Here is a 25,230-nt window from a genome sequence, read left to right on the forward strand (position 1 = left end):
AAACATATATAATGTTTGGGGGGTTCTATGTAATTTTATAGCAAAGAAATGATGATTTTTGACATGTAGGAGCGAAGTGTCAGAATTGGCCTGGATGCGAAGTGGTTAATGAATAATTAAACTCACCTGTAGTTGAATTCTTGTTAAGATTTTGTTGTCTTAAATTTTAGCTTTGCTCCTAAGACTTCCTTTGGGGTGTATTCATTTTTGCAACATGGTCTTGAATGAGTTTGTTAGGAAAAATACTTTTTTGTGTGTGCAAATTAACAAATCTTGGTTGCAATCAATGGCCCGCATTTGTGGGAATATTTTGTAGTATAGTGTCCCATAGAAAATGTTGATTCTGAAAGGAAAGTAAAGGTTTTCTGACAAATCTGTTGGGGTGTACTCATTTATGCTGAGCACTATGTATGATGTACAGTATATTCCTTAGGCCTAAACTACATGGGTGCTAAGGCCCCTACACCATGAAATGCCTGGTTATGCATCTCAAGTCACCAGGAGCTGCATGCAGCTAGCCCATTTTGAGTGTTTGGGGGGGGTCACAGACACTCGACCTAGTTTGGCAGAGGTGCATGTGAGCGAATTAGAATGCACACAGCCTGCATTGGGGGGGTGCTCAGCTGCTCGTTGGTTAAATTGGGGCGAGCAGCTGTGTCTTTACAGCTGCTGTGTCCCCATAGACTTACATGGGCTGTCTGTGCATGGTACCTAGCGACTCAAGTCCCATAAGTAAGTGACTGAATCCTGGTGTACGAGCTCAGCGCTTGTGTGAATGATGCCATCAGTGAATGAAATAAAATTCCTGTTTACTGAAAAATGTTTTTATATGTAGTGTGACACCTGATTTTAAAATGTTTTGCTAACGTAATGATTGAAATAACAGAAAACTGAATGTTCCTTTGTGTCACCAGTATCTTAAGTAACAGGCTTTGTGTGGTGGCCCCATTACCAGTTTATGTGGACTTTGTATTCTGGCACATTGCTCATTTGTTTCTCAATGTGTTGCTGTAAACCCGGTCTTGGCAAGGAATAACATTCTTGTTTTTGTTCTTTTCTTTAAGGGAAAAATCTTTACACAAATGAATATGTGGCAATTAAACTGGTAAGTTCCATTTTTACAGTTATTACACATAGAAAGTGTTTAATTGCCTACCTCCAGCTTACACTGAAGCTAAACTCCAGGAAAGCATCCAAATACACAATGGAAATGCATATAAGGCACGGTTCTACCTTCTGAGTTTACGTAGTTCTGTGGAGTCAGTTTTGTGATCCAATCACCCAGCCAGACCTCACAGGAAGGCCCTGTAACTCCAATTCTTGTTCAAGAATAACAAACGGCAAGAACACAACCCATCCCCAGCCTGCTGATTGGGCAGTGAGGAGTAGAAGTGTTCTGTTGAGGTCTCTCTGCCCTCTCCTCTCAGCAAGCTTTGTTAGCACATGTTCTTGCAGTAGAACCAGATTGACTCAAGATTGTTGGCCCTCCTTCTCTTAGGCGGCCATTTATGAAGCTGATATAATTTACCTCAGCTCATTTCTTGACAGATCTCTCCTCTAATGACCTGTTTATGAAGCAGAGTACATCAGTTCTCCAAAGGAGAAGAGATGTTTTTTTCCCTCAGAGAACGGCTGTGATCTGAGGAGAAGGGGGTGTCTGCCTGTGATCTTATGAGAATACTGTGCAGCCTAGTTTAAAAAAATCAAAGCACTAGTAATTACCAAAAATATTGGACGAGAAGGCCTGGCTCGCAGTCTCTGCTCTAATCCCAAAGGTTTTCTATCTGCTTGAGGTCAGGACTATGTGCAGGCCAGTCACGTTCCTCCACCCCAAACTCGCTCATCCATATCTTTATGGACCTTGCTTTGTGCACTGGTCCAAATCATTTGGTGGAGGGGAGCTTATGGTGGGGGTTTTTTTCCAGGGGTTGGGCTTGGCCCCTTAGTTCCAGTGAAGGGAACTCTTAAGGGGTCAGCATACCAAGACCTTTTGGACAATTTCATGCTCCCAACTTTGTGGGAACAGTTTGATGTCCCCTTCCTGTTCTGAAATGACTGTACACTAGTGCAAAGCAAGGTCCATAAAGACATGGCTGAGCGAGTTTGGGGTGGAGTAACTTGACTGGCCTGCACAGAGTCCTGACCTCAACCCCATAGAACACCTTTGGGATGAATTTGAGCCCAGACTGTGAGCCAGGCCTTCTCATCCAACATCAGTGCCTGACCTCACAAATGCCCTTTTGGAAGAATGGTCAAACATCCCCATAGAGACACACCTTGTGGACAGCCCTCGCAGAAGAGTTGAAACTGCTTTAGCTGCAAAGGATGGGCCAACTCAATATTGAACGCTACGCACTAAGACTGGGATGCCATAAGTTCATGTGTGTGTAAAGATAGGTGTCCCAATACTTTTGATATAGTAGATATATAGATACAAAATTGTATTGCTCCATCCACACGTATGAGTTGGATAAAGGCGTTCATCCAGCTGTGCCATTGTATTCCGATAGTGGGACTCGGAATATACTGTCAGAACACACTGCTTAGTGGCGGAAGCCAAGAAATTTTTTTCCACCTGAGTTGCTTTAGACTTGTGCTGTTCAGGATACTGTGGGGCTCTTAAAGTGTGTATGTATGTTTAAAATATAAATATATATCATTTTTCTTTTTTCCAGTGAATTCTGTGTTAATTGGTATTTTAATATTGCCTGGAATTCAGTTTCCAACTACAGCATTTGTTGTATTTGCTTGAACTGTACATATTCCTCAACGAATTAGAAGCCAAGTTCCAGGCCAACAAACTGTTTTCTTTTTGGGGTTCTGGTTTTTGGCAGCTGTAATTGTGTCCATAGATGGCATGCTTTCTTCTGTATCTCTAAAATTATACTGATATTTATAAATCAAATCCCCTTTCTGCTGTATTAGAGTGTACCATAAAGTTTTAATGTCTTCTTGGGCTGTTTCTAAGTAATGATCCTTCACTGTTATTAATGTGTACAGGGTTACATTTATATTTTTCACTTGTAAATTGTATGTATTCTTTACCAGGAACCTATGAAATCCAGGGCACCACAGCTGCATTTGGAATATAGATTCTACAAGCAATTAGGATCTGTTGGTAAGTCAGCAAAGTGTTCAATATCCATGTATTGTAGCCCTTTAGCATTGTTTTGTGCTTGGCATACAGCAGTGCTTTTTGCACATGGAGTCCTCTCCGATCTCTATTTAGAGCTGTGATACATGGTGTATGCCAAGCTTTGGGAAGCCCCAAGTGTTTGGTATCCATAGTTTCAATGTTCTATACATCTCTATGGATACACCTCTGCCCAGGCCCCTCTGAGACCAGCTGGGACATGGATGTGTTTCATGTGTGAAACCCTTGTTCTTCAGAGTGATTACATGCAGCTACTTCAGTTTGTACATCTTCACCAGTGATTGCAGTCAATATGTCTTCCAGTAATGTTTAGTTGGCTGTTTTAGCCGGAGGAGAGGGATAAGTAAGCAGCAAGGGAAATAAACATTGATGAATTTTCTTGAACTATGTATTACATAGGCTGTCTAGGCTATATCCTCTGCACAGCATGATGTTCAATATTTTGCTTCTACCGTTAACTATCTGTTCTCCTGAGTTGCATTTGTAGTGATTTGTTAGAAAATCTTTTTTATTAAAGGGGCTTCCCAAGCTAATAACATTTGAGCCTTGCTTTTGACCCCTATGTTGTACAGAATACATTATTGCAGTTACAGATTTACCATTTTTCTTGTTACTTGTATTGCATTTGTTTAAATGTCCCTGGTTTTGCTTTAAATGATGGGTGGCCTTCTTCAGCTTTGCACTGGTCTGGTTTTTGATGTGTAGCCATGTTTAAAACTTTTGTGGTTTTCCTCCCCAATGAAACTAGTTAACTGCTATATTTGGCAGAATGAGAAGAAAAGTTTGCAGCATTCATATCCTGAATATATACCAAAAAAATGAAGCGTTAAGTGCCTACAAAGCTTTAACATACATACATACATACATACATACATACATACATTATATAAACCGTGCATGTAAAGAGAATCTATATTGAGTTTTGGTCAGCTTTATTTGACTTTAGGTTTTTAAATTGTGTACATCATTTTAGAGGGTGGCCTGCACCATTGGGAAAAGTAGTTGGCTACAAACATAACTAGGTGTGTCCCCAAAACCCAGTAAGACCAATAAAATACAAGGGTTATAGTTAAAAACATCATTTATTACTTCTAATCAGGCAACTTCAGGAATCCCTCGGTGACCTGCACTGTGCAGTGGAAATGGAAATATGTCTGTGCTCATATCCTAAATGACTTGCATATACCCTAATGTGGTAGGAGAAATGTCCGTAAGCTGAGCTTCATGAAACAGAACCGTGTGAAAGAATGAATGGCAGCTTCAGCCTGGGCTCCGACTAGGCCATGCCCCCAATGTGTTCTGCTCTAATGGGGGCTCAGCCTGGCCAGAGCCCAGGCTGAGGCTGGCATTCATCCTTTCACACAGGTATGCTTCATGAAGTGTGGCTCACGGACATTTTTCCTGGCCAGCGCTCATAGTGGTTGACTGTGGACTATATGTTGTGATAAGAGTGGCGCTGCTCTGCACATCAACCCCCAAAATCTTCAATATAAAGTGCAAATAATCAGAAAAAAAAAAATCTAATATCAATGTACATCAGCAACATCTAATATTATGTAGTAAATTATGTGCAACATATGAATAAAGTGCTAGTGCATTCAAAGGTGCAATTCAATACAATCATGTAATGTTACTAAAGTCCTTATATAATAATCCATAAAAATTCTCAAAAACTGGAAAAAATGGATGAAAAAAAAAAAAAAAAGTTCAAAAAAATATTTTAAACTTGTGAAGTGAGATCCAAAATGTCTTTGCATATAAATGCCGAAGTGGTCCACCACTATGTGAATAATTCACCGCACTCACTAAAATGGACTCACCAGATTGATACGCTGCTAAGTAGAGCTGCACAATTAATCGTTAAAAAATCGTGATCTCGATTCACCTCCCCTGACGATCTCTCCTGCTGAGTTTGACGATTCTTTCATTTAAACAAGTGGAGAGATTATCTGCTCACTCAGCTGTCAAAAGAAAACATCCAGGCATTCTGCCAAGTTTAGAACTTGAAACATTGTATCTAACTTCCTTCTTAGATCAAAGGGATAGAACTTCTCTGTGTAAACAAATAACCTGGGCAATCTGCCAAGCTTTAACCTCCCTGGCGGTATGATTATTTCAGATTTTAGGTGCTGAAAGCGGTACAATTATTTTGCACAGAAATTTGGCGTTTCATATTGTAGGCCTGTAATTCTTAGGAATAGTTCACTTAAATCTGTCCAAACAAGAGTCTAGTAGACATCCCGGGTATGATAAAGTTTGAAAAACGAAATAAAAAATTATAATATAATAAATAACTATAAATAATTAAAACACATAATAATATAATAATAATAAAAATTATATAATAATGTAATCAAATCAAAAACACTGAAATTTGCACAGTTGCAGAATTTTAGCTTTTATTATTTTTAGTGTTTGATGACGGATCTCCCCACAAATCACTATCGCTCAATTCTGCAAGTGATTATAATTTATTATCGCTTTTTTCTAGCTGGTCTAAAACCACTTTTGATGTAAAGAGACAGTTTTGGTTGCTATGGACAATCTCCAGTTTCCTGGCAGAAAGAACAGTTTTATATATATAAAACTGCATGCAGGACACTGGACAGACCACTAGGGACAAAGGGGATGTGTAGTTATTTGAATCAGTAAGATTACAGTATGCTGTATCTATACTGTGTGTTTCACTTTTGAATTTACCGCCGAACTCCGTCCCCGTGCGTCGCAACGCTCGCAGGGAACGGAGCTCGGCACTGTGAATCGAGCGAGACACAGCGGCTCGCCGATCACAGCGGGGAGACATCGCAGGAACCAGGGGACAAGGTAAGTATGCTCTTCCTGGATCCTGCGATGCAAGCCCGAGTCTGGCTCGGGGATACCGCTTTTGGTATGTAAAATCCACCCCGAGCCAGACTCGGGAATACCGCCAGGGGGGTTAAACAACCTGTAAATGCAGGAAGTTTAACCACTTAAAGTGTAAATCTTTTTCTGACACTTCTTTCTTAAGTTAAAATCAATATTTTTTGCTAAAAATAATTACTTGGAACCCCCAAACATTAGAGATAAAAAAAAAAAAAAAATATATATATATATATATATATATATATATATATATATATATATTATAATATTTAATAATATGGAATAAAATGGCAATTGCTGCAATATTTTATGTCGCACTGTATTTGCCCAGCGGTCTTTCAAATGCAATTTTTTGGGAAAAAATACACTTCAATAAATAAAAAAAAAGAAACAGTAAAGTTAGCGCAATTTTTTTTGTTTTAATGTAAAAGATGATGTTACGCCGCGAGAATCGTGAGAGAATCGTGATCTATCCTCTAAGCAAAAAAATCGTGATTCTCATTTTAGCCAGAATCATGCAGCTCTACTGCTAAGATTATAAATCAGCAGACTACAGTCTCTCCAAACAATCACCAACTGCAACTCCCTTTAATCACAGATTTAGTGTCGGGTTCCCCTTTCCAAGATCACAGCATACAATGTGGGAAAATGAAGAGGAGGCTCCCATAGCATAAAAATGTCTAACAGGCTTGTTAAAAGATTACATATATTCCACTAGAGCTGGGCGATTTTCTCCAAAAAAAAAAAATCTGAGATTTAAAAAAAAAAAAAAAAAAAAAAAGATTCACGATTCGAATCGAGTTTTTTTTTTGATGGGCACTGCGCCGGTCCTGAGGAGCTGCGGGCAGGAGTTTTTAGGCGAGGTCGCGGCTTCGGCCTAGTCCGCGGCGTCTGTCCTCGCGGATTAGGCCAAAGCCACCGCCTCACCTAAAAACTCCTGCCCGCAGCTCCTCAGGACCAGCGCAGTGTTAGCGCTGGTCCAGGGGAGCTGCAGGCAGGAGTTTTTAGGTGAGGCCGCGGTGTCCAGCCTTGCGAACTAGACCGAAGCTGAGGCCTTGCCTAAAAACTCCTGCCCTCAGCTCCTTTTTTTTTTTTTTTTTTTTTCCCCACCAGGACCGGTGCTGACACTGCGCCGGTCCTGGTGGGAAAAAAAAAAACAAAAAAAAATCTAAAAAAAATCGATTTGCAAAAAATCAATTACCTCTCAACTCGATTCAAGATTCAAATCGATTTTTTTCCCCAGCCCTATATTCCACTCACATTTGCAGAGTGCCTACCTGGCACTGGGGAGTAACACGCTCAGCTGTTAGTAGACGTTCACCTCTGTCCCTGTCATAGACCGAGTGTGAGCTGGCATACGCGATGTCATTGGCGTCCTCCCCCCGTCCTATGTACGTTTCATTGTGTGACGTCTTCAAGGAGCGGCGATATTAGTTATTTATTTTTTTATATTATTTACACTTAATATTGAGGATTGATGTGTGGATCAGTGCATATGGTTTTGTTTATTGTCATTTGCAATAATTAGAGTAGCAGCTGTCCATTAGGGCACATATCTGTGGCGCTGTTAGTGTGATTTATTGGCTGTGGACTATACCTCTAACCTGAGCGACACCCCACATTTTTACTTTTGTACCATACACCCTTACATATTCCTATATGTTTGCCTAAAAAGCAAGGTTTACATATATTGCCATACACAGTCAAGCTGGCCAACTGCATCAAAGTGATCTCTCTCTGGCCAGTCCCTAACCTGCTTTGCAGATTGCCAAAAACAGACTCAGCTGTAGGAAATCTATAGACTTAAGTCTAGCAATGCTCAGCTACGGTGGGAAAAGGCATAGCGTTTTAGGCTAGGTTCACACTATTGCAGGGTGCAAGAACACATGTAATCACACCCATGCATCTGAAACCGCAGCTTGTTTTTGGGTGCATGAAACTGTATGGTTCCATGCGGCTGCCCTGCAGGGGACGTTTTGGAGAAAAGGGTTGGGGGGAATTTTCTCTGCATTTCCCGCAAGTACTGCAGCCCTTTCAAATGAATGGGCTGCCGTGCCTGTGCAGACATTTATTTTCCCATGCTGTGCCTGCACTGCATGGGTTAACTGCTCGTCTTTCGTCTAGGCCTCTAGGGGATTGCAGAGTGGAGATGTACTTGCCTAATTCACCTAACTACAGACCGCAAGACCGGTCCCTGTCGCTTCTACCACAACCCCCCCCCCCCCCCCCCCCCCGCACGCTAGCAGTCTTGGCAGTGGACTGTTCCTGATGCCATCACGCCCATAGACTGGCTCTGGACGCGAGGATCGCATGAACCAAACCACCACCACTTTTCTTCCACTTTATTGGCTTGGATGTGCAGATGTTTTGTTTTATGCTATGGACGGCTACTACAAACTTCCTGCATTAAAGCTTTGTTTGCTGCCTTGCTGAATAACTGTGCAGGACAAACCTGCTTAGACTTTTTGGGGTTTTCCTGCCTCATTACTGGTTTGCCACTGACAGTTGAGCCTGCCCGCTTAAAATATACTATATACTGTATATAAGCATCCCCGACACCTATCAGTAGTTCAGTACATAACTATTGCCTGTCGTATAATAATCTGTGAATATTCTGTGTGGTCTGCAGCAAGCTTGGCTGCGTTTTTAAACTGTTCCATTGTTTCTCAAATTGCATTGCCCATTGCAGCATGTGTTTCATTATCAAAATGACTTTTCTATTGGATGACAGAAAGCCAATAGCACTAAAAATAGATTTACAGGAAGGCCAGCTGAAGACAGGATGTATTATATGTGCTTAAAAGCAAATCTGTATGCATGCGTCTGGTAGTTTGTACTTATAAATGCATTGTAAAATTGTATTGGGGAATATATTGATAATACTGTATAGTACTACTAAGCTAAGCACTTATTGTTCCTATTTTACCGTGTTTGCTATTGATAGTATTAAAATTCGTACTTATCTTTGAGAACAAATGCCTAAGGCCCCTTTCACACTTGTATGACACGACATTTGTACGGCTGTGGACCCAACTTTGCCCTGCGACTTGAAGTCCGACATGCGTCCTACAACATGCGTCCTACTTCAATGAACAGGGATCCGACTTTGATTACCGACAATACCAGGCACTTTCTGGTATGAATCTTTAGGGGGAATGCCACACGCACACAATGTAAACAAAAAAAAAAGGCATGGGTTCCCCGTCAAAGAGCATACCAGGCCCTTCGGTCTGGTATGGATTTTAAGGGGAACCCCCATGCCGAAAACACGGCGTGGGGGGGGGGGGGGGGGGGGGGGCAAAATCCATTCCAGACCTTTATCCAAGCGCACAGCCCTGCAGGTCAGGAAAGGGGGTGGGAATGAGTGCCCCCCCCCTCCTGAACCACACCAGGCTGCATGCCCTCAACTTGGTGTGAGGGGGAGGTGGTTGCTTTGGGGCAGGGGGGAAAGCACCTTGTCCCCATGGGCCTCTTCCTGACAACCCTGGCCGTTGGTTGTCGGGTGCGGGTGGGGAGCTTATCGGAATCTGGAAGCCCTCTTTATCAAGGGGGCCCCCAGATCCCAGCCCCCCACCTTATGTGAATGAGTATCGGGTACATTGTACCCCTACCCATTCACCCAAAAAAAAAAAAAAAAAAGTGTCAGAAATAAAGCGCAGGACACAGGTTTTTAAAGTAATTTTATTAAAGCAGCTCCAGCGTCTTTTCAGACTTCTCCCCTCTCCGGCTCTTCTGCCTCCTCCGCTGATGTCTTCTGCCTCTGCCGGTTCTTCTCCCCTCTCCGGGTCTTCTCCGCTGATGTCTTCTAGCCCTCTCCGGTTCTTCTTCCTCTGCCGGGTCTTCTCCCTCTGTTGTTCTTCCCATGTTGATTTGTCGTGCTCTCCCGCTCTCATGTTGGGTGCGTGGTGTGCCACTACTTATATTGGCATGGCGTTGTGGTAACCGGGTGACGTCATCCAGAGGCTCACACCTTATGACGTCACCACCTGGGGCATGATGGGCGGTGACATAAGGGGCGGGCTTCCGGTGACCCCGCCCGATGCCAATAAAAGGAGTGGTACAAAGCCCCCCTTGTGTTTTGTAATCTGACTCAACTGTTTATTTAAAGTTATCATTTTGCTGATCAAGTGTGTGTATGTATGTGTGTGTGTATATGTATATATGTATGTATGTGTGTATATATATATATATATTCTCAAGAAGTGAATTTGTGTTGAAATGCAAACCAGACATTGGTTTGTTTTTAGTTTTTTTTTTTTTTTGTTTGTTTGTTCAGCCTTCAGATGAAGTGAATGAAGGAATCCCCCCCCCCCCCCCACCCACAGTTGGGACATTGTATTTTGACGACGGGATCTGCTGCTATCAGAGTACATTGAATGTGAAAAATTGAGGTGTTTCAGGAAAATGTCCCATTATAGCCACTAGATGGAACTGGTGGTCATAAGAGATAATTGTATTACACATTATGGCAGACATTTTAGATGCTCATGTTATTTTTAAAAGGGGTGGGGGGGGGGGCGGAATATTACTTTTACTTTACTAGAAAGAACAGACTCCTTTATTTTTAAACTGTATAGGGATTGGCTGTGTTCAGAGGTGAGACACAGAACCATTTTAGATTAAGTGGTTCATGTGTTGGCTGAAGGACCATATTGTAATAAGGCCGCATAAGAAGTTACCAGTGATAAAAATGCATCCTATTTGTATTATGCCTATAATCAGATCATTTTAGATTTAACCTGGATTTGGGCACTGTATGTCCTGGGATTGAGTGAAGATGTCAGCTGTGTCGTCCTAAATTCTCTTGGTTCCCGGCTATGTGTCTTGTAGGTTAATGACACTTTGGTCTTCATACAGGAAGTGACTTAATGCCTGTAAATCAGCCTCATTCTTCACTTCCTAGAAAACAAATGCTCTGACCTGCAGAATTTGCTACATGTGGGGTGGCAGTGTCCATTTTAGGTCTGGGATGGGTAAAATGCACTTAGCTTGATTACTGACATTACTTCACATGTGTTTTTTCAGCACTAGCTGGCATGTTAATAAGGTGACAGCTTTTGCTTCTGTTTATACAGCAGTGGAAAGGGAGAGTAGGGAAGGCTTAAATAAAGCGGATTTGTTGTTGGAAATGAACCCATGCTTATCAGTTTTCACCCAGCATGCAATGATTACGTGTTGATAAAATGGAAAAAAAACTAGTAGTCATGGAAGTCCTGTTTAGGATCAGGTTTTGGCTATGCTGGAATTCCATTAGTGCAGAAAAGAGTAGGGTCTTTGACAGAGGTATTAAAGGAGAAGTGTGAGATTATAAAAAATAAACTTGCATCATATACTTGGCTATCTGCTGCAGTAGCAGTTTGATGCTTCAAGCTGTCCCCTGTCAGCTCTAAGCTTGACATCTGAGCGATCACTTCACCACTGATCACTCAGTTCTCGGTCTTCACTGAGCGGTGACTGTCAGTCACTGGTCCTCAGCTCTGCCCCTCCAGTGCTCACTGGAGCAGCAGGCAGGTGGTGAAGGCGGGAGCGGCTGGTTCAGGCTCTCAGCGGTGCTTCTAGGGTGAAATATGAAAGCTTGTTATAGATCATTTTATTTTCTCATTCAGCCACACAAGCGATATGAATGAAAAAATAGCCCTCAACTGCTTGCACACAGGTCATTTTGCAAACTCTACTGACAGCCTTTCCTCAGCTGCAGCATTTTGGCAGAAAAAGTGCCTAATGCTTGTAAAAGTGTGCAACGTTTTTAGGTGCCTTTAGGCCCGCTTAAGCATTCATTTAATTGGCCAGAATAAATAATTTATTCTGGCCTCTGAAATGAATTTATGCTATGCGTGTTTAGCAGATGAGTGTGGCTTCACAGCTGGGTACACACTGCGCGCTGTGAATGACTGGGCAATCTTCTGGGACCTGTGACGTGTCCCAGAAGATTGCAGGGAGGTAGGTGGGCGAGGTGATCTTCTGGCGCCAGTGGAGGAAGTGGGAGAGGGTGCCTCTAAAAACAGGGTACCCGCTTCCTCCCCCCAAAAAATTACATGCCAAATGCGGCATATCAGGGGGTCACCAGCACTTAAAGCGGAAGTTCCATTTTTGGGTGTTACTCCACTTTAATGCGTTATATGCATTAGGATAAACTTGTGCGCAGCAGCCCCACTAGCCCACCCCCCCAATACTTACCTGAGCCCCATCTAGATCCAGCGATGTTGCAGGACAGGTGTCGGCTGCCCTTGACTCAACGCCTCATTGGCCGAGACAACAGTGCAGCGCAAATTTGCTCCCGCTGCTGTCAGTCAGCCAATAAGGATAATAAATAAAGGGGGCAGGGCCACGGCTCTGTGTCTGAATGGACATGGAGCGGTGTCTTGGCTTGTGTGCCCCCATAGCAAGCAGCTTGCTTTCAAGGGTGGCATTTAACAGGATGGAGGGGACAGGAGCGCTAAAGAGGGACCCGAGCAGAGGAGGATCTGGGCTGCTCTGCGCAAAACCTTTCCACAGGGCAGGTGAGTATGACATGTTATCTTGAAGTGAAAAAAAAATAAAAACAAAACTGTACAGCCGCTTTAAGCTTTTATCAGAGTTGGAGCGTTTTTACAGCTGAAAACCTCCTCTTAAAACCCACTAGTAGATTTCTTTTATTTTTTTTTTTCCAGCCGGAAGATGCCCCTGCCAAAAAACACTGATCACAGCCTATGTATGCATTGACACATAGGATACCATGATCGGGACTTTACTGGCTGTAGAAAAAAACGCCTGAAGCCAAAAACAGCAGCTTTAAAAAAGTTTAGTGTGCATGATGCCTTAGCATGCAGTGGAAATGTAAAAAAAAGTTGTTTGTCAATTTGTAATTGTAGGTCCTATTGAAGAGTGGCAAAATTTATGGGCATTCCCATTGAGATGAAAAAAAAAAAGGTACCTGAATACGCTAAAAAAAATTCTCCAAAAAACTTCAACTTTTCTTGGGCATAGGGCGAGATTACTGGATACAGAAGGGATGCAATGACCTCTTCCTGGAATTTTAGGAAGGATCCAGGTTGTCCAGACGCTTTGTATAGCAAGCGTTGTACAGAGCCAATTGAAATAAGTATACAGAGACTTTTTTTTGTAATAGCGTCTGGCTTTATGGGCAACTAAGTATGGCCCCATCATCTGGACGTCAAAGTCCACCCTTCCCATTTTAAGCTTGTAGTCGTGGACACTGAGGGGCTTCTTAACAACACCAGTTGCCATAGTAATTTGGACTGCTGTGGGTGAATGGAAGACAGAACGAAAATGTTCCGTTTGTCCTTCCATTTAACTGAAAGTAATTCATTGGACCTTAAGCAGGCTCTCTCCCCCTGACTAAATTGGGCATTTACAAGCCATTGGGGGAAGCCCCAGCAATTAGATCACACAGTGCCACATGCATCAATTCCTGATTGATGGAAGTGTCTAAAAATGTCTTTGTATAAATGGTACCTTTTTCTGAGTAAGGGTGATGCCAAGTCCCAAACAATCTTGACGCTGCTCCCTTTGCAGTCTGGGCAGTTGGGGGGGCTCCAAGCTGCTTTCTTTTCTTTCGTAAACTGGAAAACTCTATGTATAGCCTGTGGCCCTGTCACAGAGCTTACACATTTTGACCCCATATCTGGCACGCTTGCTGGGGAGAAACTGTTTGAAAACAAGACGGACAGAAAATTTAATCAGGGACTCCTCAATGCATACATCTTGATCTGGGATAAACAAGGCTACAATTTTTTTGTTGAAGCGGTTTACGAGGGGCTAAATTTTATGGAGCCGATCATGTTCAGAGTCCACAGTTATTGAAATGCATGAACCGTAATATCTGCTTATATCTAGCACTGGCCATGGCAGCAGAGATCCCGGGCATATGGTGAATTGGGTCAGCGAATCAATATGACCGCAACTCACTCTTTTTAGTAATTTCCATGTTGAGGGATAGGCCCAGAAAGGTTCTAAATTCAGGAACCGTTATAGGTTTTCAGCCAAATTGTCTGGCAAGAGGCGAATTTGGGTTTTGGTCGATAAATTGACCAGCGTATAAATTGCTTTGGTCGACAATAGACCTGTACAGATCTTCCGTGAAAAACGGCTCAAAAAATTTACTGGGTGTTAATCTGCTGTTTTTACCTGAATTCCGGGTTGGCCAGTGAATGGGTGGAAGTACTGGCGCTGCAGAATCTGTGGGCTGCCAATCAGGATTTGCATGCGCATCAGGAAGGGCTCTATGGGCCTGCGTTGTAATTCTTGGTGGCTGTGAACCACTACTTGTGCTAGCCACCGCACTAGCTTGAACTGCACTTATGGGACTCTCCACATCACCAAGTGATACTGTAGTGCTGTTTTGTCTACGACCAGGGTGTACTAGGCCGCTGGTGCTTGCCAGTTCACCAGAGGGTTGAGCGGCACTAGTACTGACACTCGGCTGCCTACGAGTGTCCTGCGGTTGTTGCACCTCAGCAACAGAAGAACGGGGTCGGGTATGCCTGACCTTAGCAGTGAACACTACTCCGTCGTCAGAGCTCTCTGTTGGGGTGCCGCTCTCTACAGGTTCAAATACTGAGCCTGAATCTGACAGTGAAGATGCCCTGCTCTCATCTGTCATGCTCAGCAATGTGTAGGCCTCTTCACTAGTGTACCTTTTGTTTGACATTTTGGCCAATAGATTTATAGGTAACTGGTGCGACTCAAGGTAAAAAAAAAAAAAAAAAAAAAAAAAGCACCTGGTTGTCAGAGGACTGTTTAAATTGCTACAAAAAAATGAACTGCTAGCGCTAGCAGAGATCAAGCCTGACTCTGCTAAACACTGCAGTTTTGTGTACTGTGTTTTGGAATTGATAGTGATCTTCTGATGTTGCTCTTGGGTGGGCTGGACGGAGGGGCTAAACACAGGTGCTGGCAGGTGTCAGGGCTGATCCTGCTAATGCCGAGTTTTTGGGAACACTATACTAATGGGGACGCTAGTATAGTTTGGATCTGATCAAAGATATTAATTTGTTTAGACACTACTTGTAATGGAGGTATATATTGTGTGTTAGTTTTACTAGCAATCAAAGGGTTAATATCTGACGCTGTCTGGGATTCCCCCTGACGCTAACGCCTAACTGACGCTAATTAGAGTCACCCGTGACACTAATACAGTGATCAGAAAAAAAAAAATCTGTACACTATACTAATGACAGTGAGTGAAAGGGTTAATTGGGGGGGGGGGGTAATCAAGGTGTTAAACCTTTTATTAGGGAATTTCTGGGCCAATTAATAACTGCCCTAAAGCTATTTAGCGTCACGAGTGACACCAATACAGTGATCAGTAAAAAAATCTGAACACTGCACTTTGTGACACTGTGACAGGGAGTGAAAGGGTTAACGGGGGGGGGATAACTTGGGGTGAAAATTTGTGCCTACATGTACTGGTGTTAGTGTAGTGTTGGTGTACTCAGTGAGATGCTCTCTCCCTGCAAGCTCCAGGAGGGGAGATTGCATCACTTCCTGTGCATGTGTTTGCTTTACACAGCCATAGGAAGTTTGTCCATTGGTCAGAACCGACCAGCAGGTCCAGGCCATAAATTATTGGCCTGGAACTGATGAGTGATTAGTTCTGACTCGGGGGTGGGAAGTCAGGTACCTGTACGTGACTTTGTGCAGCCGGGCCTCCCTGCTGCAGTATATGTACGTGGGGCGGTCTGGAACTGGTTAAAGAGAAGTATGTTTTTGTTTTGTTTTTTTCCCCATTATACTTACCTAGGTGGATGCAGCATCTGTCCCCCGGCGTCTCTGTACTGAGAACCGAGCCATCGAACACCGCCGATGGCTCGGTTCTCTCGGCTCCCCGAGAGGAGAGCTGCTGCCTGTCAATCAATAGCTCTGTTTCTCCATGCTCATTGGAGCTCTGAGCTGTGGAGGGGCGGGGGAGCGGCTCGCTGAGAGGCTGAGACTGGCATCAGTCCAGGCACCTGGCGGATTCAGACTTCCAGAGTCAGGATCACGCGGTGCCTGGACTGATCCTGGTGACGTCAGAGAGCGCACTTCTGACTGCTCTCTGCTGAAAACGGGTCACAGGAGTGCAAAATCAATTACACTCCTGTGACCCAGAGGAGAAGCCCAGCCTAACGAGCTCAGGCTGGACTTCTCCTTTAGGCTGGGTTCACACTGGTCCGACAAACGCTCCGACATTGGGAGCTCATGTCGCATGACGTGTGAAATTTAATGTTTCCCTATGGGAGCCGTCCTAACTGGTCCGACACAAGTCGTTCCGACTTTAGAAATGCTCCCTGTACTACTTTGGTCCGACTTTGATCCTACTTCAGCCTATTGACTATCATTGAAGTCGGATCAAAGTCGGATTGCCGTCTTGCATGATCCGACTACGGCACGCGACTTGTGCTCAGATGTTCTTGAGGGGGAACTCCGCGCCAAATTTTAAATAAAAAACCGGCATGGGTTCCCCCTCCAAGAACATACCAGGCCCTTGGGTCTGGTATGGACCTTGAGGGGAACCCCCTACGCCGATAAAAACGGCGTGGGGGTCCCCCCCAATCCATACCAGACCCTTATCCGAGCACGCAGCCCGGCCGGACAGGAATTGGGGTGGGGACGAGCGAGCGCCCCCCCCCCCTCCTGAACCGTACCAGGCCGCATGCCCTCAACATGGGGGGTTGGTGCTTTGGGGGAGGGGGCGCGCTGCGGCCCCCCACCCCAAAGCACCTTGTCCCCATGTTGATGAGGACAAGGGCCTCTTCCCGACAACCCTGGCCGTTGGTTGTCGGGGTCTGCGGGCGGAGGGCTTATCGGAATCCAGGAGCCCCCTTTAATAAGGGGGCCCCCAGATCCCGGCCCCCCACCCTATGTGAATGAGTATGGGGTACATGGTACCCCTACCCATTCACCTAGGGAAGTGTCAATAAAAAAAACCACAGTACACAGGTTTCAAAATTGATTTATTGGGCAGCTCCGGTATCTTCTTCCGACTTCTCCCGGTGTTCCGCCTCTTCTCCCGGGCCCCGCCGCTATCTTCTTCCAGATCTATTGCCAGCGAGGGGCCCGGTCTGCTGCCGCTGTCTTGTCGCCGCTGTCTCGCCGCTTCTTCTCTTCATCTCTTCTTCCGATGTTGACACGACGCTCTCCCCGGCTGGAATGCTCTCTGTGCGCTCTGCTCTGACTTATATAGGCGGTGACCCCGCCCCCTTATGCCGTCACAGTCTCTGGGCATGCTGGGACTGTGACGTTTAGGGGGCGCGGTCATCACCCGATGACCACGGCCACTTATGCAGTCACAGTCCCAGCATGCCCAGAGACTGTGACGGCATAAGGGGGCGGGGTCACCGCCTATATAAGTCAGAGCAGAGCGCACAGAGAGCATTCCAGCCGGGGAGAGCGTCGTGTCAACATCGGAAGAAGAGATGAAGAGAAGAAGCGGCGAGACAGCGGCGACAAGACAGCGGCAGCAGACCGGGCCCCTCGCTGGCAATAGAGCTGGAAGAAGATAGCGGCGGGGCCCGGGAGAAGAGGCGGAACACCGGGAGAAGTCGGAAGAAGATACCGGAGCTGCCCAATAAATCAATTTTGAAACCTGTGTACTGTGGTTTTTTTATTGACACTTCCCTAGGTGAATGGGTAGGGGTACCATGTACCCCATACTCATTCACATAGGGTGGGGGGCCGGGATCTGGGGGCCCCCTTATTAAAGGGGGCTCCTGGATTCCGATAAGCCCTCCGCCCGCAGACCCCGACAACCAACGGCCAGGGTTGTCGGGAAGAGGCCCTTGTCCTCATCAACATGGGGACAAGGTGCTTTGGGGTGGGGGGCCGCAGCGCGCCCCCTCCCCCAAAGCACCAACCCCCCATGTTGAGGGCATGCGGCCTGGTACGGTTCAGGAGGGGGGGGGGGGCGCTCGCTCGTCCCCACCCCCATTCCTGTCCGGCCGGGCTGCGTGCTCGGATAAGGGTCTGGTATGGATTGGGGGGGACCCCCACGCCGTTTTTATCGGCGTAGGGGGTTCCCCTCAAGGTCCATACCAGACCCAAGGGCCTGATATGTTCTTGGAGGGGGAACCCATGCCGGTTTTTTATTTAAAATTTGGCGCGGAGTTCCCCCTAAAGATTCATACCAAACACAGTGCCGGGCATTGGCGGGGATCCAAGTCGGATCCCCGTTCATTGAAAATCGGACACATGCCGGCTTCATGTCGCAGGGCAAAGTCGGATCCAAAGTAGGACGGCTGTCGCGTCGCACCAGTGTGAACCCAGCCTTAAACCAAAGAATGCCAACACTGAATTCTAGAAGAAAAAAAACATGTTTGTAAATTCCATATAAATGAGTGTATTTTTTATTTTTAATGATTCCGTCCATAGTTGCTGTGAATAGTGGAGTCTTCACGCGTTGGCAATTGCTAGTGGTCTGTGTATTGATCTTTTGTATCTGATGGTTCCATTAGATCTGGCTTTACTCAAGTCTTTGTTTATTTCCATCTGCTTTTATTTCATACAATACATTTTGAGAATTCCACTAGTTAGCAAAGTCAACGACCGAGTCATCTGATAATTTAAAGACTTGTTGTGCTTTTGCTTTAAAGTGTTTAGACTGGATGTACTGCTCGGTCTTTTTTAGTTGTACAGTTTTCTCTCTGCTCAGGAGTGTCCTTGATTTAATAGAATCATATGTTGTGGAACATTTTCAGTGGGAGCTTGCTTATATCTGGTGCTGAATAAATATAGCTGCTTGATTGGCATGCATATCTCTTGAATGGCTTTCTTTTGCTCCATTTCTGCTCTACTTTGAATGATAAACATTTTTCTAAGCTCCTATAGGTTTTCTTGTACTTGGCTTTAGTGAATTTTACGCAGAACTGTGCAAAGTAAAACTGCTGTGCCAGATGCAGCGAGCTGAGCGATTGAATACAATCATTTTACTATTTAAAGCTGTAGCTGCTAATGTAATGTTATATAATATTGGTTTCTACTCTATCCTAGTCCCTGGACTGGTTTCAAGCAGGATATGTGTCATTACAGAGAGGGAATTTGCAAGCCAACAGCTTTACCCCTGGGCAGGCAGCATAAAGCTTCTTACACATGGCCGTACAGTTTTCAGAGCCTGCGTAATCACTCTTGTAACCACATGTGGACGTATGCTCCGAACGCACGCGGTTTGCGCTCAGAGCACAGGTCTGTGAGTGCTTTACATAACCCCAGCAAATAATTGCGTACAGACGCATCATCTAATTCACCTCCGGGGCAGCTGTGCACTACTACTGCAGTTCTCTGTACAGCTCTGTGCTTGAAGTCTAAGACCACAGTAGCCAGGTGTGAACATTTAATGAATAATTTTCATATTCTTAGCAAGCCGTGACTGAGCGTTAACCCTTTGCCTGCCACTGGCATTTGCTGATTGTCCTTCCAGTGAATGAAGCCAGAAGTTACAAGATTTTTGTCACTCTGGTCTCAATTCTGTCATGCCCTGGTCTCTGTGAGTAGGAAAGGGCTAATTAAGCATGGTCTGTACTTGATTAGCTTTAATGAAGTGCAGGGGGAGACCTTAAAGGAGAACTACACTGCACCGGAGCACCAAAAACGCTATTTAATTAATTTTTAGTCTTCAAAGCAAACTCCTCCATCCATGTCTCCGTGTTTTCTATTGCTGAAAAATCCCTTTGAAAAACAACTCCTAGCATTTCTGGCTGTGGCCATCTTGAGTAAGGTCAGATGATTTGTGTAGTATTTACTTTCTGGAATCTATCTGCCCTTAGCTTATGAATGCATGCAGGACGGTGTGCTTGGCTAAAAAAACAACAAAAAACTCTACTTCCCTCCTGAAGATACCTGGAATGTATGAGGTCATTTTCCTAGGCATGGAAACAAGGAATTAACTAAATAAATGTTAAAAAAAAAAAAAAAAGTTTAGGAAAGTATATAGTACATATTCACTTGTGTTATCTATTTAGCAATGGTAGCAGCTGTTTAGGCGTTTTCTTTTTCTGCCCTTCAACTTCCCTAATGTTATCCTATGTGTCCATGTACCACACATGGACGTTTTTAGCAGTTTAGTAGCAGGGGAGTTTAGAGGCTGTTTTCTGAACACCCTAAAACCGCATTCAGGAGAGGCAATTTTGATCACAAAAAATGCTGTTAAACACTAGATGCGTTTAGCACTTCAGCGTTTATTGCAATGGCACGGTAAATTACAATTCTGGCCAATGAAATAAACGTCCAAACTCTGTTAAATTCTGCTAAATCCACCTAAACTCTTTTGAAAAAATGCAGCTTAGGCGAGTTTAAAAAAGCTGATTTTCTCCTGTCAGGATAAACTGCATTTACAAGAAACTAGTGTGCATGAGGCCTGAGATTAAAAGTAGTCGCTGTTGATAGAGAGAATGAAGTTCCGCTTTAAGAGGATATCTCAAAGAGGATCTGTCCCTTTCATTGTGCTGTTACATAATGGGGCTTTTCAGCTCCCTCTGTAATGACAGTAAAAATAATTAAAAGTAAAAACAGAACTGGTATATGGAAAGATGCTGAGTAGATCTTTTTGTGTCCGTTTCCTACTGCAGTAGTTGTTAGTTTGGAACCACCGATCATTATTGGGATTGGAGTTGCCCATCTATAACATTTTCAACACAACTCTAAATGGATGGTGGTAGATCTAAACTAGTTTCAAGCGTCGCCTATGGACCATTTTTGGTGCTGCAGTTTTATGGGCGCACACAATTTTAAGACTTGACAAGTTTGGTATCAAATTATTTGGTACGACCTCGTCTTTTATATTAATACTATAAAAATATTGGTGTGATAAACAGTTGCACTTTTATTTTGTGACAACATTAGTTACCACCATCTCCTGTCAGCGCTCAATGAAAGTAACTTATACAAAATTACAAGGGGTAACCTACACCTCCTGAGATTCAACTGTATGCAGCCCAATTTTTTTTTCTTCCCTTTTTTATTTATTTATTTTTTTTTCCATTGAGTTCCTAAAGATACTTTAACTGCTTTCTACCCAGCCTGTTGTCAAATGACAACCGAGCAGGAGCCCTCCCATCGTGGGTGGATGTGATATGATGTCCTCACAGTCACACGCCTCGCAGTGTGATCGTTCACCCACTGTGTCCACTGCACAGCGATCATTATACTGGGCAGGTGCCAGTGCCATGTAATTTATTTAGAATTTAGCGTAATAGAGACTAGACTAGGGGTGCACCGAATTAAAATTTTGGTACCGAAAATGCAGGATACACTTAGCCGAAAACAGAATCCGAAACTGAAAATAACATTATTTTTTTTATTGTATTAACATTTTTAATATCAATTTAAATTAATAATTTATTGTTGGTCATTATTGGCACCTTTTTAGTGCAAGAAAAGCTCAAGAAAAATGCAGTCTGCAGTCCCTAACCATCTTTTGTAGGAGATACTAGTATTGGTATTGGTGCTGATACCGAACATTTGCCTGAGTACTTGTATCCTGACAAATGCTGCGATGCTTAAAGTGATACTAAAGGATCATTTTTTTATTTTTTTTTTAAATAACAAACATGTCATACTTCCACTGTGCAGCTTGTTTTGCACATAGTGGCCCCGAACATCCATTTCTGGGGTCCCTCGGCGGCTCCTTTATAGATAACCCACTTGGGGAAGCCCTCTCCCGAGGCGGTTACCTTGCAGGCACGCTCCTGAGTCCAGCATTTGTGTCCACAGGTACGAACGCTGGACTCAACCCCGCCCCCCCGGTGCCCGCGTCATTGGGTTTGATTGACAGCAGCGGGAGCTGGGAACCCGTGGAGAGAGGGACGGCGGGGATGCACCAATGGAAATTCGGGGCTCAGGTGTGTAAAACAGGGGGGCTAGGGGGCCGGAGACTGCAAGATGTTTTTTCACCTTAATGCATAGGATGCATTAAGGTGAAAAAACACGAGCCTTTACAACCCCTTTAATCCGATACCTGGGCAGTCAGGGGTGATCGGTGCAGCACTGGGGAGGTGTTACAATCACCGATCTCCCTGTATAGATTTCAATAAAGCAGCCGACAGCCGTTTCCCCTCCTCCTCCCTCCTGCGGCTTTCAGCTGCTTTTCGAAATCCATACAGGGAGATCGGTGATAGTAACTCCTCCCCTGCGCCGCACCGATCACCCCTGACTGTCCCCCATATCCTCCAGTCCCCCTCCGTGCTCCTCGGCCCCCCTCTGTCCTCAGTTTGCCAAGATGGAGAGCGGAGGAAGGAGCCAGTAAATATGTAATTTACCGGCTCCTTCCTTTTCCGAATGCAGAGAGTCATAACTGTCATTGAGCATTGTAAACTGTGTTTATGATGCCTCAGTTTATGAATGGAGAGGAGCCTCTGTCTCCTCTCCATTCGTCTTCAGTGCAGCTGAGGCTGCAGGCCAAGGGACTGGGGAATACTGTCCTCGGTCCCTTTCCCTGTCTCAAAAGGGAGATGTCAGGGGAATTGTAATAAATATTGAAAAGGTAACTTGTAAAAATAATTTTAAAAATTTAATAAAAAACACTGACGCTGTGTACCCACCACGCCCGGACAATTTGGCTCCGTGACACAGGGAGATTGCCGTTCTGCGTGGGGAGGAAAGGAGGAGGTAGGGGGGGACTGACTGAGCCACCAGGATGATGCCCCCTGCAATGTGCGGCACTTGGGGTAGATCCTGCCCCCTTTTCAAAGACGTTATCAGCACCTTTTCTTCTTTGGGCTGAATGCCGAAAACCTAGTTTTCAACCGATCTGTTTTGGTGCACCACTAAACTAGACTAATAAGTCCCTCAATCTTGGCAGCAGCTCCGTAATTCCATCAGGGAAAGACGGTAAACATAAAAAAACCTGCGCTAACTGTTAAAAGTTCTTCACACTGCAGTCCATATAAATGTCATTCCAAGGATCCTCAATCCCTTAGGCCTCATGTACACTGCTGCTGGTAAACGGACGTTTAGGAGCAGTTGGCCATTTTTTTTCAGCTGCCCCTGAACCCTCCTCTGTTATCTTATCAGTACATGTACACAGGGTCGTTTACAGTAGTTTCTAGGCAGTTGAGTTTAGAGGCTTTTTTTGGAACCCAAAAAAAAGTGTTCAGAAGCTGAGTTTACAGGCATTTCAAATGCTAAATGCGGTAACTCGTGTTTAGCCACATTTCGTTTACAGGCCTTTTTCATTTTTGGCTATTTTGAAAAAAAAAAAATTTTTTTTTTTTAAACGCTTCTAGACGCAAACGTGGCTAAATGGCCGTTTTTAGACACCGGTTTCTAGCTGTCAAGTTAAATCTTTCAGGAGAGGTTGAACAACATCCCGTGTACATGAAGCCTTAATGTCCAGTATAGACCAAGAACTTCAACAAAATTCTATTTGGTTTTGGATCTTTTAGTGGTGCTCCATATGATACGGTTATTAATCTCAAAATAAAGAAAACACCATATAGTGTATGTCCAACTAAAACTTGTGTACCAACTATATACAATTAACGTGCTTGCATCGGAGATGGCCATCAGTCCAGGCACCTGGCAGATCCAGACTTCGAGAGTCGGGATGACGCAGTGCCTGAATGATCCTGGTGATGTCAGCAGAGAGCAGACTTCAGCCCGCTCTCCGCTGAAAACTGGTCACAGGAGTGCAAAACGAATTGCACCCCTGTGACCCATCATGGGAGAAGCCCAGCCTAAAAAGCTCACGCTGGACTTCTGCTTTAAATGGTTCCATAATGGAAATTAATTCCTGTATACCTACACTGAAAAATAGAAGTGCTTTATGTAATACTCATATTGCTGCACACAAATTAATAAACAATTCTCTATTGTATGTGATGCCCTTCCACTGAGAGTGCCTTTTCCACTTTTGTCTTCTTCTACTATTGTTTTTTTTTTTTTTCTTTTTGTTATTGTCAGAGTGTATTGTGTCAAAGTGCTCTGTCACTGTAGATTAGTAAACAGCTGGATTTAATACATTTTAAGCATCTTGTTGTCATGGTAACATGTTTTTGAACATACTGTACCAGCTAAAATTCTTCCCACATTTATTAGAGCAAATTCATGGGGTGTTTCATAATGGCAGGTCTTCAAGTTAATATTTGGACATAAGCCAAAGAGAATCTCTGTTTTTACATTATCCTTTGCAGTGCATGTCTCAAAATAAAGTAAATAAAGGTTGAAGGAAAGAAAATCGCTTGAATCTCTCCTGCGACTCTGTTGTATTGTGACAGTGGGAGGTTTTTCAGCCGTCGGAATACAATGATCACTGCAGTGATTGCATGACAAAACCCCGACAGACAGCTTGTACTAAAGTCAATCAATAGATCAACTTCAGTGCAACCAGTTTGCCCATACAACGAAATTTGGCAGGAGCAGTCGATCCGCCTATGGCTGGCCTAGTGGGTCTGTATAATATCTTAAAGGATTGACCCAAGCACCTACTTTATTAAAGAGGAGCTGCTTGATTAGGATCCTTGCACAACAGCCACAAGAACGCAGCATTTTTAACAGTACAGCATTGTTTTCTGTGAGTCAATACGCACACGGGGGAATTTATCCAAACTGGAGCAGAAAGAATCTGGAGCAGTTGTGCATGGTGACCAGTCTTCTTTTAGCTACAGCTTATTCAGTTAAGGTATATTTTCATGATTGTTTTGCCACAGTGCAAATCCCTGTGGCAGGAATCTGCTGATCTTATAGCCAGCAAGACCTTGTGTAAATACACAAGTAATTTTATGCTCATGTGCAGGGGAGACCCTTAAATTGGAACTATAAGCAAAACTTATTTTTGCATTTTTATCAGAGCAGGTGAGTGAGGAGGGTTGTAACGCTTGTCAGATTTTTTTTTTTTCATCATCTGTGTCCCATTGCGAAGATTTCCCTTCACTTCCTGTCCTACAGCCAAACAGGAAGTTAGAAGAAATCCCTGAAAATGAAGGAAATTTCTTGGGGAAACCCCAGGTCACCAGAACTAGTGTCCACATTGGAAGATTTTTCCTCTATTACTTTTCTGGGGACAGCCCAAAATTTTGGATTTTCTTTTACTTTCACTTTTAATGATGGTAGGAAGACATATGAGGAAATATGAAAAATTGTTACTTTTGGTTTTGAAAATTGTTTTGTGGAGGCTTTTTGGCTGTTCCACATAAACTAGTAAGCAGTTCTGGAGATTGTTGCTCTCTTTGTTACAAAAAAATATTATAAAAAAGTAAATTCTGTTTGTGATAATTGTTTGGCTACACTATATATTTAATATGCTA

General features: G+C 43.9%; 1 protein-coding gene across 6 annotated transcripts in view; it reads left to right on the forward strand.

Moving 5' to 3' along the window:
* Positions 1–25,230, forward strand: part of CSNK1G3 (casein kinase 1 gamma 3) — a 223,312-nt gene that overhangs the window by 96,179 nt on the left and 101,903 nt on the right. For all 6 annotated transcript variants that reach the window (XM_073624706.1, XM_073624701.1, XM_073624712.1 and 3 more), the window contains exons 3-4: positions 1,065–1,105; positions 3,049–3,118. In XM_073624706.1, coding sequence (XP_073480807.1) covers positions 1,065–1,105; positions 3,049–3,118 — 111 coding nt within the window. The remainder of the gene's footprint in view (positions 1–1,064; positions 1,106–3,048; positions 3,119–25,230) is intronic.

Source organism: Aquarana catesbeiana, linkage group LG01, assembly GCF_042186555.1.
Source record: "Aquarana catesbeiana isolate 2022-GZ linkage group LG01, ASM4218655v1, whole genome shotgun sequence".
Taxonomy (NCBI): domain Eukaryota; kingdom Metazoa; phylum Chordata; class Amphibia; order Anura; family Ranidae; genus Aquarana; species Aquarana catesbeiana.